Source organism: Paramisgurnus dabryanus, chromosome 23 (genome assembly GCF_030506205.2).
Source record: "Paramisgurnus dabryanus chromosome 23, PD_genome_1.1, whole genome shotgun sequence".
Taxonomy (NCBI): domain Eukaryota; kingdom Metazoa; phylum Chordata; class Actinopteri; order Cypriniformes; family Cobitidae; genus Paramisgurnus; species Paramisgurnus dabryanus.
Window position 1 is genome coordinate 17,558,418 of NC_133359.1, and position 17,207 is coordinate 17,575,624.

The 17,207-nt window shown below is 35.8% G+C and overlaps 3 protein-coding genes across 3 annotated transcripts; 2 read left to right on the forward strand and 1 right to left on the reverse strand.

The window, feature by feature from the left end:
• Positions 1–473: 473 nt before the first annotated feature.
• Positions 474–1,461, forward strand: LOC135788162 (spexin prohormone 2-like). The gene is made up of 5 exons (XM_065298065.2): positions 474–663; positions 738–815; positions 895–952; positions 1,153–1,230; positions 1,323–1,461. Exons 1-5 carry the CDS (start codon positions 661–663, stop codon positions 1,388–1,390), a joined length of 285 nt encoding a protein of 94 aa, XP_065154137.1. The 5' UTR covers positions 474–660; the 3' UTR covers positions 1,391–1,461.
• Positions 1,462–5,462: 4,001 nt separating this feature from the next.
• Positions 5,463–6,673, forward strand: cox8b (cytochrome c oxidase subunit 8B). Its single transcript, XM_065297633.2, has 2 exons — positions 5,463–5,687; positions 6,497–6,673. The coding sequence occupies exons 1-2, from the start codon at positions 5,577–5,579 to the stop codon at positions 6,602–6,604; spliced, it is 219 nt and encodes a 72-aa protein (XP_065153705.2). The 5' UTR covers positions 5,463–5,576; the 3' UTR covers positions 6,605–6,673.
• Positions 6,674–7,245: 572 nt separating this feature from the next.
• On the reverse strand, positions 7,246–17,195 carry psmd13 (proteasome 26S subunit, non-ATPase 13). The gene is made up of 13 exons (XM_065291555.2): positions 17,000–17,195; positions 14,837–14,915; positions 14,710–14,744; positions 12,885–12,940; positions 12,700–12,743; positions 12,525–12,611; positions 12,267–12,438; positions 9,232–9,311; positions 8,975–9,100; positions 8,803–8,865; positions 8,465–8,545; positions 7,506–7,622; positions 7,246–7,425 (listed from the first exon to the last, which is right to left on the reverse strand). Exons 1-13 carry the CDS (start codon positions 17,098–17,100, stop codon positions 7,330–7,332), a joined length of 1,137 nt encoding a protein of 378 aa, XP_065147627.1. The 5' UTR covers positions 17,101–17,195; the 3' UTR covers positions 7,246–7,329.
• Positions 17,196–17,207: the final 12 nt, after the last annotated feature.

Here is a 17,207-nt window from a genome sequence, read left to right on the forward strand (position 1 = left end):
TATTTATATCCTTATTTATATCAAAAGCTGTTTTATTTTTTAATAGTTTTTAGTTTATAAATAGCTAAAATTTAACAAAACCCTTTCTTTTAAAAGTCGACTGTTTGGCTTGTGCCAATGTTTGCATGTTTTGAAATCATATTTATAAACATAGCCTGTAGTTTAACATTGTTTTTTGTTTTTCAGTAATGGAGGTGTCACACAGTTGTATATATACTGTATGACTTTTGTTGTGTTTCTTTTTAAATGCTATGTTATATAAAAATATTGATATCTTTACATAAGCATCCCTTTTTAAACCTGTCCGACTTTTGCACACTTGAATTCGTAAAAAGGTCAATTTAGCATCAATTCAGTTTCAAGGTTAAATGCAAATAGAAATGCACTCGACAAATGTTGATTTTTAGGAATTGTTGTAGGGAAAACCTCACCGTATTGATCTTCATTATGGCACTTGTGCTCTTGACGTCAAGCTTTTGGTGCAGGTTAACGTAGGGAGCGTTTTCATGATAGGACAGGGTACAAGCGAGTGATGTCTCTCGCAGGGGGTTGTATCGAACCTTGGGTCCTGTTGTTAAAGAAGAACATAAATAGAGGAGAAGAGAACTGGATGGTTCAGTTTGTTTCTTCTCATCAAAATACATTCGTGATCCTACAAAAATGGTAAATATGCATATTTTCTTGTTAATATTTTGAGCTACATCATTTTTTTTTTAAACTGATACTTCTCCTTGTAGATATCAAGAATATGGATCATATGGACTTGTTCTGTTGTGATACTTTTGCTGGTGATTGACTGTGATTGCATTCGAAAGGTATGTTTTGTTTTTTATAATAATGATTAAGTTATGTGTTAAATGTTTCATTTATATTCGTTTACTTGTGTTTGAATAGCAGACTGCGTTATCTAAGAACTGGGGACCACAGTCAATGCTTTACCTAAAGGGAAAACGTGAGTGTTGTCTGGCTTCCTTCATAAACTCGGAGTAATCAAATCAATAGCCGATCTTAAGTGTCTTTGATTCGCTGAATTTACTTTAGTTTGAAAATAAGTAACAATGAATTGCTTTAATTGAAGAGCATTATTGATCCAATATTACACATATTTGCTTTAATGATGTACGTAATGCATTGTTTTGGGTTTTTTCCCAGACGGAAGGCGGTTTGTTCCTGACATTGAAGACTTTATTTCAGATTCAGGGTTGAAAAGCTGGTATGCAGTTCTCAGAGGTACGAATCAGTGTTTTTGTTTCAATGACATTATACGGTTAAATCGAGTCCTTGAGGTTTTTAACCATCTTGACTGTTTTGTTCTGTCCAAGGGTTTCAGAAACTGAAGTCGTTAAATGCAAGGAAACCATCAGAAATATTCACAACACAAAACTTGTAATTCGTTGACTGATGTATGATTTTTGTATATTGTTTATGCTTTAAAATAAATTTATTTATGTCATATTTGGGGAAAAAGGTATTTGTTTTTTTCTGTTGTGTTAAACAGGACTGTAATCTATAGTGCAGTGGTCTCTAACATGGTGCCCACGGGTCTATGAGTTTCCCGCCAAAGCACATTCTATTATTAGCCTCAATTTAATATTTATTTATGATATATTTTTATATTAGCCTGGCTTTTTTGTGTACGTCAACATTTTAAACAATGATAAAACATACACAATATTTTTACACTTCATTTTTTAAGTTTAATCAACTTGGATTTCCACAATGGATTAAACAATTTGGAGATATAGTCTACTCAAAACTTTTGTTTTACTTTATTTTGTTGATTTTATTTTATTTTACTTGTTGATACACTGTAAAAAAAAACTTTTTGCACTTACATTTTTAAGTTTAATCAACTAGAATTTACAAGTAATTCCAACTATCTAACAAATGAAGAGTTTCTCTAACTTAAAAAATCAAGTTTGCTTTAGTTATATACCACACTGCAAAAAAAGATTTTCAAGAAAAAATTCTTAGTATTTTTGACTTGTTTTCAGGAAAAATATCAAAAACATTCTTAAATTAAGATGCTTTTTCTTGAGTATAGTTTTTAGACCAAAAATATCAAATTAAGTGATTTTGTGCATAAAACAAGCAAAAAAACTGCCAATGGGGTAAGCAAATTTTTCTTGAATTTTTCTTTAATTTAGGGTTTAAGAAAAAGTTTCAAGATTTTTTTGCTTACCCCATTGGCAGATTTTTTTGCATGTTTTATGCACAAAATCACTTTTTGCTCTTTGATATTTTTGGTCTAAAAACTAGACTTTTTTTCTTGCGTTGTTTTGCTCATCAAGAAAAAGCATCTTAATTTAAGAATTTTTTGATATTTTTCCTGAAAACAAGTCAAAAATACTAAGATTTTTTTTCTTGAAATTTTTTTTTTGGCAGTTTACAAAAAATATTTTTACACTTACTTTTTTAAATTTAATCCACTTGGATTTTCACAATGGATTAAACAATCTGGAGGGCAATTTTTTTGATATAGTCTACTCAAAACTTTTGTTTTACTTATTGATTTTAATTTAGTTTACTTCTGCACTGTAAAAAAAACGTTTTGCACTTAAATTTAGATTTAGTTTAAACAAGCAAAAAAAATCTGCCAATGTGGTAAGCAAAAAATCTTGAAAATTTATCTTAAACACTAAATTTAAGAAAAATGTGCTTACCCCATTTTGCTTGTTTTATGCAAAGAAGCACTTAAATTTGATATGTTTGGTCTTAAAACTAGACTTATTTTCTTGGGTCGTTTTGCCTATCACGAAAAAGCATCTTAATTTAAGAAATTTTTTGATATTTTTACTGAAAACAAGCCAAAAAACTAAGACTTTTGCATTGTAGTATATAACTAAAAATAACTTGTAAATCCTAGTTGATTAAACTTAAAAATGTAAGTGCAAAAAGTTTTTTTTACAGTGTATCAACAAGTAAAATAAAATAAAATCAACAAGTAAAACAAAAGTTTTAAATAGGCTATTTCAAAGATGTGTCCTTGCTCACATAAAAGTTGAAGACCCTTGCTATAGTGTGATACTCGTAAGTTGTATTAGTAATTCATAGTTAAGATGATACATTATTGTGATGCTTTTTTGTTCTGAAGTCACGTTTTATAAATAAAACTATACATTATCTTATGGGTTAACCAGATATAGCATGCAGACTGAAATAGCATCACATGCTTATTATGTGCAGTCGTACAGTATATGGTTCATTTATTTGCTTCACTTGACTTTAAGTTGCACTTTTTCTAATCAATAGAGATGATTGTGTGCCCATATAGAAGTCGTGCAAGGCAGCTGAGGTGGTTTAGACGACCTTAAATGTCTGAAACTCACGGCCAAAGTCCAACAGCTGCAAAAGGAGAGATCAGATCATGTGAGCCAGACGTGTCATTTGCTCTGAGAGAAATGGCTTCCTGTAGTCTCCTCACATACACCACGCGTGCTTTAATGAGTTCAGTATATCTTCATGGCTACTGCATATCATCTAACCTTGAAATTTAATATCTAACATGACTTAAATTAAGAGTCAGATTATGAAGCTAATATTTTACGTTTTAACACTTCAAGAAGTGATAGTTGTTTTTAAATTCTGACTTTAATGTAAAAATATTATCCTAATCAATTTTATTGTAACTAATCGATATGAAGTGTGTAATACATCATATTAATAATAGCTTCTGCACTTCCTTTAGTGTGAACCATCTTAAACAACAAAAGGCCCAAACAGCTCTCAAATATCCCATGATTCATGCTGCCAAACTATGGCTAAAGGGTTACGCCTGCTAGATAATTTCATTTTTTCAGGATGACAACACACTTTGACAGATGTACATAGATACATTTCAATAGCTCCACCTTCTGGTGCCTTATTGTCAAAGCAGAAGAAACAGCAGGTGATTCAAATTTCATGCCAATAAAAAAAATGTACATAAGTTTTCACTCGAGTTGTGCCCTTTTAAACAGCACACCTTAGTACCTAAAGAGTGAATATTGGTACCAAATCTATACATATCTGTACCTAAATACATATTAGGACCTTTTAAAGAGCTGGGAAACTGTTTATCAGGGTACCGTTCCAGTGACATCTTTTGTAGTGTAGTGTACTTTTTCAATTAACTAAACTGTAGTCTACTTACTGTATTTAACAACACTTTATTAATGTACTGTATATGACATTCTGTATATTAACTAAGGAATTGATAATCTGTAAAAAAAAAGTTTTGAATATTTACTATGTTAAAGGGGCCATTTCTTAAGACTTTTTTTTAAAGATGTAAAATAAATCTTTGGTGTCCCCAAAGTACATATGTGAAGTTTTAACTCAAAATACCATACAGATAATTTATTATAGCAAGTTAAAATGTCATTTTTGGGTGTGTCCTTTAACATGCAAATGAGCGGATAAAATGCAAACAGTGATCACAATGAAAATGTCATTCAATTGTGCTGTCAATTATTTTTTTTCTCTAAATGGACTTGCACTAAATGGCAGTGCTGTGGGTGGGTAGTGCAGATTAAGGGGCGGTATTATTATGTTAAGATCCCCTTCTGACATCACAAGGGGAGCCAAATTTCAATTAGCTATTTTTTACGTGTTTGCAAAGAAGGGTTAACCAAAACTAAGTTACTGGGTTGATCTTTTTCACATTTTCTAGATTGATAGAAGCACTTGGGACCCGATTATAGCACTTAAACATGGAAAAAGTCAGATTTTCATGATATGTCCCCTTTAAGGTTCAGAAACTTTATAGTGTTTAGGAATGTTACTGGTTCACTGTAGTATACTAAATTTAAAAAAAACATAGTAAACACTGAAGTATACTTTAATAAATAATATTTAGAAGTGTTACTAGTATAGGAGTGGAATGATAAACTGTAAATGCTGAATTTATACTTTAATATTTAACACTCTAAAAACAAACGGTCCTATATAGCACCCAAAGTGGTTCTTTGCTCGTAATCATAGAAGAACCGTTTTTAGTGCCATATAGCACCGGTGAAGCACCTGTGAAGAATCATATGGGGGCCATATAGCACCAAATATGGTTCTACATGGCACTATGTGGTTCTACACATGCTTTATGGTACTAAAAACGGTTCCTCTATGATTACGAGCAAAGAACCACTTTTGGTGCTATCAGCACCATTTTTTTTTTTGAGTGAAGTATATGGTTCAAAAGCACTTTAGTCTCTATAAATGTAATTAGTTTAGAGTAAAAACGAAAGTATTTTTTCAAGTGAATAAAAACTTTTTATTGACAGAGGGTCTTTTTTTACGACTGGTGGGCTGGTGTTTATTTCGATAGAGGCACAGCCTAACAGAAACACCGAGGCTGCGCGTCTGCTTCTGACAGCCAATTAAATACAGTGCGCTTATCAAAGGCACAGCGGATTGGTATACGCACACATCCTTCCTTTCTTTCTTTTCCTTTTTTCTACTTCACGAACTTAAATAGTACTCTTGGCAGGTGATCAAGATATATCAGCTCTCTCTTTCTCCGTGGGTCATACTTTCACAGCCGACCGCTCGAGCCGCGCGCTTTGGATACACCCAACCCGCAAACCACCCAAAAAAAGACGATGTCGGGCTTAAGTCGCTCTTTCAACCTGCTGAGGGGTACGATGAGGTATCAGATCACACCTAAAGCAAATATTACAGCGAAACCAGCCAAACATGTGATAACCACTGCGGTGAGTATAAGCTGACAAGTTGCTGCGCACTTTAACCCGAGTGATTGAGGAGGAGCGACGAGCTCGCGGTGTGTTTGCGCAAAAAATGTTTTTTTTTCTAAAATGCATATAAAACAGTAGCAATTTGTTTATGATACATTTTATATAAAGTAAAGCTGGTTTATGTGATTAATAATTAAAAGTGGACAAATACGATTAACGCCATTGATCCTGTTTGCGCGCTCACGTACATAAGAAAGGTGCGTGTTTTTGTGCCCACACGGCGCGTGTAGAGGTTTTTGGGATATTTATGTGTTATCTATACACTGATATGTTCAAGCAATTATGCATTTACAAACTTGAATTAATGCGTTAGCTACACTTTATGTCCTTATGAGCAGGCCCGTGCTTTTCCTGGAAAACAGCCAGTTTTATGACCTTGTTGGCGGAATAAAGTCAAATAGCCATGCACTGATAGAAATGGCAGTATAGCCTCAGTAGTAAAAGCCAATATAACCAGCTTAAGCTATTTTTTTTGGGAATATCTTTTATTAACATTGCAATGCATGAGTAATGTGACTGTATCACCAAATATTTACCCTTGCCTACACCCTGTTGCTTTGTTTTCGTTTCTGATTCCTCAATCATATGCCTTTATATGCAAAAAAGCACTGTAAAATATTTTAAGTGTGGTGAAATAGGACACGTTTTGTCAGTAAAACTTCTTGCTTTACACCCGTTTAACTTACAATAATAAAAGTTTGAAGTAAAAGTGCACCCATTGAATAACAATACAAATTGAATGTCTAACCATGAGTTTTTCTACGCAGGAGAAAACGATTGCAATGGTGACGATGTTTGTGACAATCCTGGTGCCTTCTGGATGGGTCCTGGCAAATCTTGAGAATTACAAGAAACGTCCCGGCGCAGCAGAATAACCCGAGGCATTCCTCTTCACCAAACCTATTTAACCTTTCATAAATAAATGAATGTATTTAATCCCTCAACTGGTCTGAATCAATGCAATCTAGTAGTGTTTAATATAAATGCACAGCTGTTGTGTATTAAATAGCAATTTCTTGCATTTATAGTTGTCACTTCTAGTTTCTTTACGGAAATCTTTCTCATGCATTTGATTGGGATCCGACCTAGCATTGTAGCTAAGAGACTAAGATGCTTTTAGTCTTTTGACAGATGTGCATGCACAAACAGAAAGCCTCTATAGAGGCAATATGATGCTTAAAGTTGGTACAATACTGTGAAAGCAAAGAAGTTACATATTATAATTAGACAAGAAATAATAAATGTTATGTTACTGCGGTGTGCCAATGAATGATACTGTGAGCCAAGCAGAATATTTCTAACCAAGAAACCAGATATGTTGCCAAGATATAAAAATGAAGCAAAACTTGCTTATAGCAAGCATTCATTGTTTCCAGAACAGGATGTGGCCACAGTGGGAGTAACTGCTTTTTAGATTAAATTTTAAGAGGAGTTCAAGCAGAGCACACATAAGACTGCTTTCTGTCAAATGAGTAAAAAAATATTTTTTTTTAGAAAAATAGAAACAACAATCGTATAAACAAACTGCTGTTTTAATAGCATAATGAAGATACAGACATAACCGAGACGCACAGAGAATCAAATCGTGTTAATATTTTTTTTAAGTGAGGACGTCATGTGCCTGCTGTTCCACCAGCATAGCCATGTTCTTAACATCTCCGCACCACGTGTCCAACCGATCCTTCATGCCTTTAATCTGTGGAAACGGGAATAACACTCGGTAAGACGAAAATGAAAGGTGGTGACTGTAATTTAGCAAGGTTGAGGTGGACGTACCTGTTGCAAGTCTAATACTCTGGGCTGGACCCAGGTCATGTGAACTTTCTTGTCCACCTCGTCGATGCTTCCCTTGATCAGTCCAACAGAGAGAGCTTTCATCACCAACAGCTCCACCTGAAAATGGGACATCCAGACATGGATTAAGACTAGTCTAGGATTAAACAGCACTTGGATATCCTTTACGATACTTAATCATTTAATCTGTCTAGAATCAGATGATTGGAGAAAAACTTGACTTAGACGAAAAAGCGACTGGTGCCGCCATAATACAGTATAAAAATGCATCGAGGAAAACTACATTGTTTAAGGGACAATCCACTTTTTTGAAAATAGGCTCATTTTTAAGCCCCCCTTAAAAAATTAAACATTTGACTTTTACCGTTTTGGAATCCATTCAGCTGATCTCCAGGTCTGGCGCTAGCATTTTTAGCATAGCTTAGCCCAATCCATTGAATCTGATTAGACCATTAGCATCGAGCTCATAAATGACCAAAGAGTAACAATATTTTATTAATATTACTACGCAGTGCCTGAAAATTGTCCCCTGCTATTAAAAGTTACCAAAGGGACTATTTTCGGGTGCTGCGCAATATTACAACGCCTGCTGCAGCCATGTAACAAAGCAAAGAATGAGAGTAAAGTTCCTAGCCATATCGGCCTGGAAAATCACAACTTTTAATTTTCCGTCGGTCCTAGTACACAATGTAACTACAGAAGAGTCAAGTTTAAAATAGGAAAAATATCCAAACTCTTTGGTCATTTTTTAGCGCAATGCTAATGGTCTAATCAGATTCAATGAATTATGCTAAGCTATGCTAAAAGTGGTAGCGCCAGACCCGGATATTGGCTGAATGGATTCCAAAACGGTACAAATCAATGGTTTAACTCTAGGGGAACTGGAAAATGAGCATATTTTCAAAAACAGTGGAGTGTCCCTTTAAAGAAAAGATACAAACCTCGTTCACTTGAATTTTGGCACTATCTGCGATTTCCTGGAAGGTCAGCTGCCTGTGGTTGGCCGGCCTTGTGAAAGTCATCTATAAGTCAAGACAAGTATTCACTTTTTGTTACTACTGATGCTTATTAAAGTCTAAAACAGTTCATTATCATCTGTGCTTAAGAACCATATGTTCATTAAATGAAAAACGTATTCATAAATCCATTCTTACATAAAATTGCTGTATTAAATAAATTGTTTCATGTTTAATTTACACAGAAATTAAATAACTTTTAAATTGTGATTTAATAACAAAGATCAAACACAATAAATGTATTAAAATTCAAATTTTCGTACCTCCATTACACAAAGTAACTGGATCTTCTGCATTAGTTTAGCCTCGTGAGCTGCAAGATCAGGCTTTGGACAGAAACAAAAATCACCTTTTAAAAGTCAAACAACACTTTTACATTGAAACACCACCTGACATTTTTGAACTTTCAATAAAAAAAAGAAAAGAAAGTGTAACCTGTTGGCCCCAGGCAGTCTTCAGGGCTTGAAATCTCTCCACGTTGCCGGCGTTAAATGCATAGAGGGTGTCTATCAGCCACTGTTTGTCTGTCTTCCTCAGAGACTCCAGGACTGGGTGCATCAGCTTTAAAACACAAATAATGCTGTTACAGCACACAAAACGGCGTCCTGTGCCAAAACAGGCAGTTTATGTTAACCGTTTCAAAACAATGAAACAAATATAGCCGCAAGGCAGTACACGCTGCAGTCACCTACCAATTCTCCAAAGTTGTACACACCCTCTCCAAGCAAGCCTGCCAAACCCAGCGTAAAGGCTCTTTCCTGTTGCTCTGCTTCTGTTGTAAAAAAAAAAAAAGAGAATCTTTTCAGTCATTCATTTATATGGGAGCTGAGTCACCACTGGAGAGCGATGCTTTTAATTTGATTTAAAAACACTCAATTTAATTTAAGGTCCACCGTGTAGACTTTTAGTGGCATCTAGTGGTAAAATAGTGAATTGCAACCAACAGCCCAGTCCACAGCCCACCCCGCTGTTCGAAATGCATAGTGAACCACAGGACAAACATGTTGTCGTCTCAGACAACGTAGTAACAAAATGCGCTCTACAGAGCAGTTTGTCCATTCAGGGCTACTGTAGAAACATGGCGGCGACTTCCATGTAGGGATGCACCGATACCGATACTGGTATCGGCCTCGATACCACATTTTCTAAAGTACTCGTACTCGTTAAAGTGCCCATCTTATGACTGCTTTTCCACAAGTTATATAGGAGTATGAGTTCCATCAAGCATGTTTCAAAAGTTGTTTGCTCGAAATAGCTTGTAGGAAAAGATTGTTACCCATCTCTAGTAGCCTCTGTTTCAGGGCAGTTCAGATTGTGCCGTTTTGAGCTAGTCTTACATATTTATGAGCTACTGCTCCTTTGATCACGCCCCACTACTAACGTCATGTGCCCGTGCGCATGCTCAGTGGTCTCGTGAGCAGTACAGACCATACTGTGTTATTATTTTATATATTATTATTATTATTAACGGTTTATGTTGCCAACAGACAATTCATGCAGAAAAGTATCACTAATAAGTACACTACAGGAGAATAAACTCATGACACACAATGATTCCAGAGTAAATTGTGATGTTACGTTAGCAGTCACAACAACAAACTCGTTTTCCCTGAACAATGCGAACATATTCCCATTATAAAACATTTTCAAACACATTATTTTCGCAAATTACATAAATTAAGACCCGGCGGGGGATGTATACTGCTTGTGGACCGCGTGCTAATTGCTAGAAGCTAGCGGGAGGTCCGGACCGTAAAGTTATAAGGCTCGGGGGTTAGCATCGTCAGAAAAGCCGGGGCTGTAAGGCCCGGTCTCGGTGTGTCAAACTCATCATGACACACAAAGATTCCAGCGTAAATTGTGATGTAGCAGTCTGAACAATACACTCGTTTTCCCTGGACAATACTAACATATTCCCGTTATAAACATTTTCAAACGCATTATTTTCGCAAATTACTAGGGATGCATCGATACCGATACTGGTATCGGGTATCGGCCTCGATACCACATTTTCTAAAGTACTCGTACTCGTTAAAAGTCCCCCGATACCAGGGATCGATACCACGGTCTGAGAAATGTCTATGTTTGAGTGGCTTGTAAGGGGTTAATGCCTCTTGTGTTGTCCAAAGAGGCAGAGTTTACAACAAACTGGACAAACTAGTCACTTGTTTTTTGTTAAATTATATGACTAAAGCTGTTACCTGTAAATTTGAATCATGTTTTTTATTAAGTACTCAGTATCGGTATCGGCAAGTACTGAAATGCAAGTACTCGTACTCGTATTCCAAAAAAGTGGTATCGGCGCATCCCTACAAATTACAGATATTAAGACCCGGCGGGGGATGTATACTGCTTGTGGACCGCATGCTAATTGCTAGAAGCTAGCGGGAGGTCCGGACCGTGTATATATCTATGCGGACCGTAAAGTTATTAGAGGCTCACCTCGTCAGAAAAGCCGGGGCGTAACAGTTACGGTCTCGGTTAGTTTGGCAAAAAGCTTTTAGCTCTAGCATCATAAATGTAGTATTTTGTGACAGAAGATGACAACATGCAAAATATAACGTGACTTCTTACCTTTAACGATGAAACAACGCGATCGCGAATCGAATCCAGTCTGTTTCAGATGTGTGAATGATCCATGAAAGTCCAATAAAATACATCCAATTACCATTTTTGTCCACAAATGCTTATAATCCGTGAAATATAGATACATAGTCTGTTGTTTACATCAGATTTCGCATGAAGGTCTTATCGCCTACAATCTGAGGACTGTTTGCGTCGTAACACACTGTATATAAGATACTCCGGGTTCCAATAACCACGCGTTAAAACTTTGTTTTTAAAAGTAGGTGGAAGTATAATCCATAATATCCAAATAGCGCTGTTATTTCCATGAGACATGATAACAGCACAGAGGGTCTCATTCAAGTGACTGCTCTATGCTCTCTAGCTACCTGGTGGGTGGAGACCTGCGAGTGGGGTGGTGGGCGGGAAAATTCAAACTGAATGTGACGAAACTTTTTGTTACGTCACAACGGAGCTGAGTTTTAACTCGCGCAATCTGAGACTCAAGGCAGAGGACATTCAGAAACCTGTATCTCACTCAAAACAGCATGGATGGATTTTTTTCCAAGTTTGTATGCGTGTGGGAGCATCAGAGACACAAAATAACACCCCAAAACCCAGAAAAAGTGAGTTTTTCATAATACGGGCACTTTAAAAGTCCCCCGATACCAGGGATCGATACCACGGTCTGAGAAATGTCTATGTTTGAGCGGCGTGTAAGGGGTTAATGCCTCTTGTGTTGTCCAAAGAGGCAGAGTTTACAACAAACTGGAAAACTAGTCCTTTGTTTTTTTGTTAAATTATATGACTAAAGCTGTTACCTGTAAATTTAAATCATGTTTTTTTATTAAGTACTCAGTATCGGTATCGGCAAGTACTGAAATGCAAGTACTCGTACTCGTACTCGTATTCCAAAAAAGTGGTATCGGTGCATCCCTACTTCCATGTAAGGGGACCTGCGGTGTATGGAGATAAAATCGCCTGTTTCTAAAGTAATAAAAACAATACAATTCGCTATGTAAGGTCTTTATAGACCACTGATAATATAGTTGTATTATATTGCATTTCTGTCAAGAGATCCTTTTTAAAGTTACACAATGCACCTTTAAATGCCATCGAATGCAATTAACATACACCAGTCTGCATCAAACTGAATGTTTACCTGGCAAGTCTTTTGCTTCCACACAACCCAAGTACCGCAGGGCATCTCTGTAGTACAGGGCATGATTCCCAATGATGCGGTAATACTTGCTCGACAGATCATAAAATCGTCCGTGTACTGACGTCACACCTGGCAGATTGTTTAGGATCTCCTCTACTTCCTCTATTAATTGCTGCATAAAAAGATTTGTTATTATGAATGTGAACATTTGAAGACCACCACCAGCTCAAATAAATGTGGTGTGGATGTATTTGATACCTTGGTTGCTGGAAGATCGTTGATGTCGAGCTTAAGACTGCCAATGGAGGTTTTGCAAAGGATGACGGCCTCTTCACTGGATTTCACCTGATTGGTTGAATCAATAACAAGGGCTTGAATATGGCATGTGTAATGTCCAACAAGAGCTTCTAAACATATGAGAACAACATCTTACCTTCTCTTTTGTTTTTTCAAGAAAGGTGATGGCTGTATTTGGATCTGTTAAAAAAAACATTTTTTACATTTTTATCCCAATTGATTTGAAAGGGCCTACACTTCTGTGTACTCTTTATAGGCTATATATGTAAGATACAAACTAACCACAAATAGAAAACATGCAAGACCGAGAGCAACTGTTACCTGGCATTTGTCTGGTAACATGAAGGATGATTTCTACTAAGGACAACGGGTTGATTCTGTAAAAAAGTTAAAACTGATGATAGATAACAGACTGAAAGATAACGGTTACATTAAGAAAAGCTGACATTAAAGGAAAATTGACTTACCCCCATGTCATCCAATATGTCTTTCTTTCTCCAGTCAAAAAGAAATTGAAATTTTGGAGGAAAACATTCCAAGAATTTTCTCCATATAGTGGACTTCAATTAAAGGTCCAAATTGCAGTGACCTTTCGATGTGATTATGTAATACGAAAAAAGTCATACGCTCGCATCCCAGGGCTAGTACAAGATGAGTAGCTATGGTTAAAGTACACTTTGTTTTGGGGTGAAAATAACAATTGTTTTGCTAGATAAGACCCTCGGTTGAGATGTTTTAAAGCCCTTTGGAGCTGCAATGAAACTGCAATTTGGACCTTTGGAGAACTGAAGTCCACTACAGAAAAAAATCCTGAAATGTTTTCCTCAAAAAAACGTAATTTCTTTTTGACTGAAGAAATAAAGACATAAACATCTTGGATGACATGGTAAATTATCAGGAAAATTTCTGATGAAAGTGGAAAATTCTTTTAATATAGGGGTGCGCGGGGCAAAAACTAATGCGGGGTTACTTGTAACATGGACTGTTTACATTGTTGCACAAGGTTGAGCGTTTTGTATTTCCGGTATTTTTTTCACACTGCCAAAAGACGATCTCCGGCAAATTATTGGAAATGTATAATGTTTTTCCAGAGAGTTATTGATGAACAAATTTTTTCATCATATGTTTTTTTCGGGTTTGTAAGTTGGGTGTGTAAAATACCAAATTCAATGCTATGTCATATTAATCATTGTCTTGTTGACTAAAACATAGCATTGTTTTGAAATATGTCCGCAGCTCTTGCCAACTTTTTTGGTGGGCTTAAAAATATTTTGACCCAGCGGGGTTAATTGTAACGCTGTGTTACAACTAACCCCTCAGCACTTACGATATGAAAACAGCTGAAATTAGCGTAATTCTTGCCGTTGTATGATTGCTGGCTGCCAACAAAATAAATGTGCCTGTCTTATCAAAAATCGTATGTCAAATTTATTTTTGTTCATATCTTTAATATTGATTGAATAAGGTCACATCAAAGATTGAAATCATAATGACATGAATGGCTAAAATCAGACTTTGATGCTCATTATCTCAGAATTTAATTTAGAAACTGTAGTATGGCTATTACAGACTGGGTCACATGTTTTGTCATAATTGTGCTGCTTTTTCTCACATATTTAGACATTTGTATCCATTTATTATTGAACTATTGTAAGAAAAGGGCTGGATGAATGAATACAGTGTGGATACCTGTCTATTATAGACAGATATATTAACAATATCAACTTCAAGTATATAGACAAAATATAATTGAAATATTTGCCTGCAAACTTCATTTTTAGCAAGTGTTACAACTAACCCCCTGCCTGTTACAATTAACCCCACCTATGGGGTAAGGTGTAACATTTGCACTTCTGTCACGTTTGGTGTAATTGTCCAAGAATGGTAAGTAATAGAAACAAACTTCAAATGTTTAGCAGAGATGTGTGTGTTGCTTGTGAAAAATAGAATTAAATCAAACTCAAATATTTTTTGAATGATTGAGCCAAAACCAAAAAGCGTTAGATTTGTGCCCCGCTCTCCCCTACTGATAAACTGCTTTGTTGTACTAACAAAAAAAATGAGTGCAATTACAAGATCCATAGTTATTCAAGTTGACTGAAAGATTTTGTGTGCAAAGGCAAGGCTTCAAAGAGACACATCTCACCTGTGTTCGAAGTCACTGAGGAAGTTTTCATAGAGCTGCAAAATAAAGAAGAATAGGAGTTCAAAATGTTTCCCATCACATTTCTAAATCATACATTTATTAAGTTTAATTCAGATTTGATAAATACCTGAATAAGACTGTCCCCTTTGGCTAAATATGGGTCCTGGACAAAGACGGTCAACTTCAGAGTCAACTGGTGCCACAATCTTTGAATATAGAAAATAAAAATACAGAAAGTGTACATCAGAAGGGCAAAGACGCATTAATACTGTCTCAACCTGTACAACACTTTCTGAATCTATTAATCCACTTAATACATCCTGTGTCGGTTTATCTATCTATCTATCTATCTATCTATCTATCTATCTATCTATCTATCTATCTATCTATCTATCTATCTATCTATCTATCTATCTATCTATCTATCTATCTATCAGGGCTGGGTATCGATTCTGATGTTCCGGATCGATTCGATTTCGATTCATAAGCTATCGGGTCGATTCGATTCCGATTCTCAGGCTGATTTTGTACTCGATTCTCGATTTTAACTCAATGAATATAGATTTAATACAAATACTTTATTTATAAAAATAAATAAAAAAAACTGAACATACGTTTACAAGTGGGTAATGAATAAAAAGAAATTAAGAGCCACCAACCTGTATATTACACTTTTTATTTTATTTTAGGTACGCTTGGGTACATTAAAACAGAACCCATCTCTAATTTTCAAATGCATACAATTATGTTAAATACAATAAAATACAATAAGATTTTTTTTGCCCAGCCCTACTATCTATCTATGTTCTGCCTATCTGTCCATCCATCCATCTATCTATCAATATATATTCTGTCTATATCTATCTATCTGTCAATATCTGTTCTGTCTATCTGTCCATCCATCCATCTATATATCTTTTATCTATCCATGGATATCTATCCATCCATCCACCTACCATCTTTCTATCTATTCATTTATACTCTATCTGTTAATATCTCTTCTGTCTATCCGCCCGCCCATCCATCCATCCATCCATCATCTCTTTTGTCCGTCCATTCATCCATCCATCAATATCTCTTCTGTCCGTCCAATCATCCAGCCATCAATATCTCTTGTGTCCATCCATCTATCCTCTGTCTGTCCATCTATCAATATCTCTTCTGTCTATCTGTCCGTCCATCCATCTGTCAATATCTCTTCTGTCAATCTATTCATCCATCCATCAATCAATATATCTTCTGCCTATATCTCGCCTGTCTATCAATATATCTTCTGTCTATCTATCCATCCATCCATCCATCCATCTATCTGTCTGCCTGTCAATATCTCTTCTGTCTATCCATCTATCAATATCTCTTCTGTCTGTCTGTCGTCCATTCATCCATCCATTAATATCTTTACTGTCCATCTGTCTGTCTGTCCATCCATCTATCTATCCTCTGTCTGTCCATCTATCAATATCTCTTCTGTCTATCTGTCATTATCTCTTCTGTCAATATATTCATCCATCCATCAATATCTCTTCTGCCTATATCTCATCTGTCTATCTGTCTGTCAAATATCTCTTCTGTCTATCTGTCCATCTATCAATGTATCTTTGGTCTATCTATCTGTCAATATCTCTTCTGACTATCTATCTATCCATCCATCCATCCAACTGTCTGTCTATATCTCTTCTGTCTATCTGTCAATCTATCAATATCTCTTCAGTCTATCTATCTGTCAATATCTCTTCTATCTATCCATCCATCTATCCTCTGTCTGTCTGTCTGTCAATCTATCAATATCACTTGTGTCTATCTATCTATCTATCTATCTATCTATCTATCTATCTATCTATCTATCATTGGAGTATGAGTTATATCTCTCTATGTCTATGTAGATCCATCATGGTTGACATTTCATTCTCTATAAAGATGAATCAAGCTCTTCATACATGTTTTGCTTGAAAACTTTGTATTTTAAAAAAACATTTAATGCTATAGACTTTTATGCTAAGACTTTATGCTATACGTTTCTGAACACTAAGCGAATATGAACAACAACAGTGAACGAATTACTAATGTTCACTAATGCCTTGCTAACCGCACTTACTAACTAAATTTGAAGATTTTAACATTAAACTGCAATAATAAAATACAAACATTAAACAAATAAAACACCGAAGCTGTCTAAAAACACGATTAAACATAAATAAAGCAGAGCAGACGTGTAAAGTTTGCATGAAAAAAGCGGCTTTAGCCTAGCATGCTACATGACTCAGCTAGCGCACATTGAGATGCTTCATACTTTCTGTTGTATAGATCCTCGAGCGAATGCCACTCTGCCGCCATCTCGGGTGTTGGGCTCCTGCTCTGTTGCTGTTTGAGATATCCCAAAACATCTTTCATGTTTACTGCTGATCAGTGTTCCGTGTTTGAGTGAGAAAAATTAAGCGATGCTCGCTGCTGTCACCACTTTATCTTCACCACTAGTGAACTGAAGACAAGAACAAACA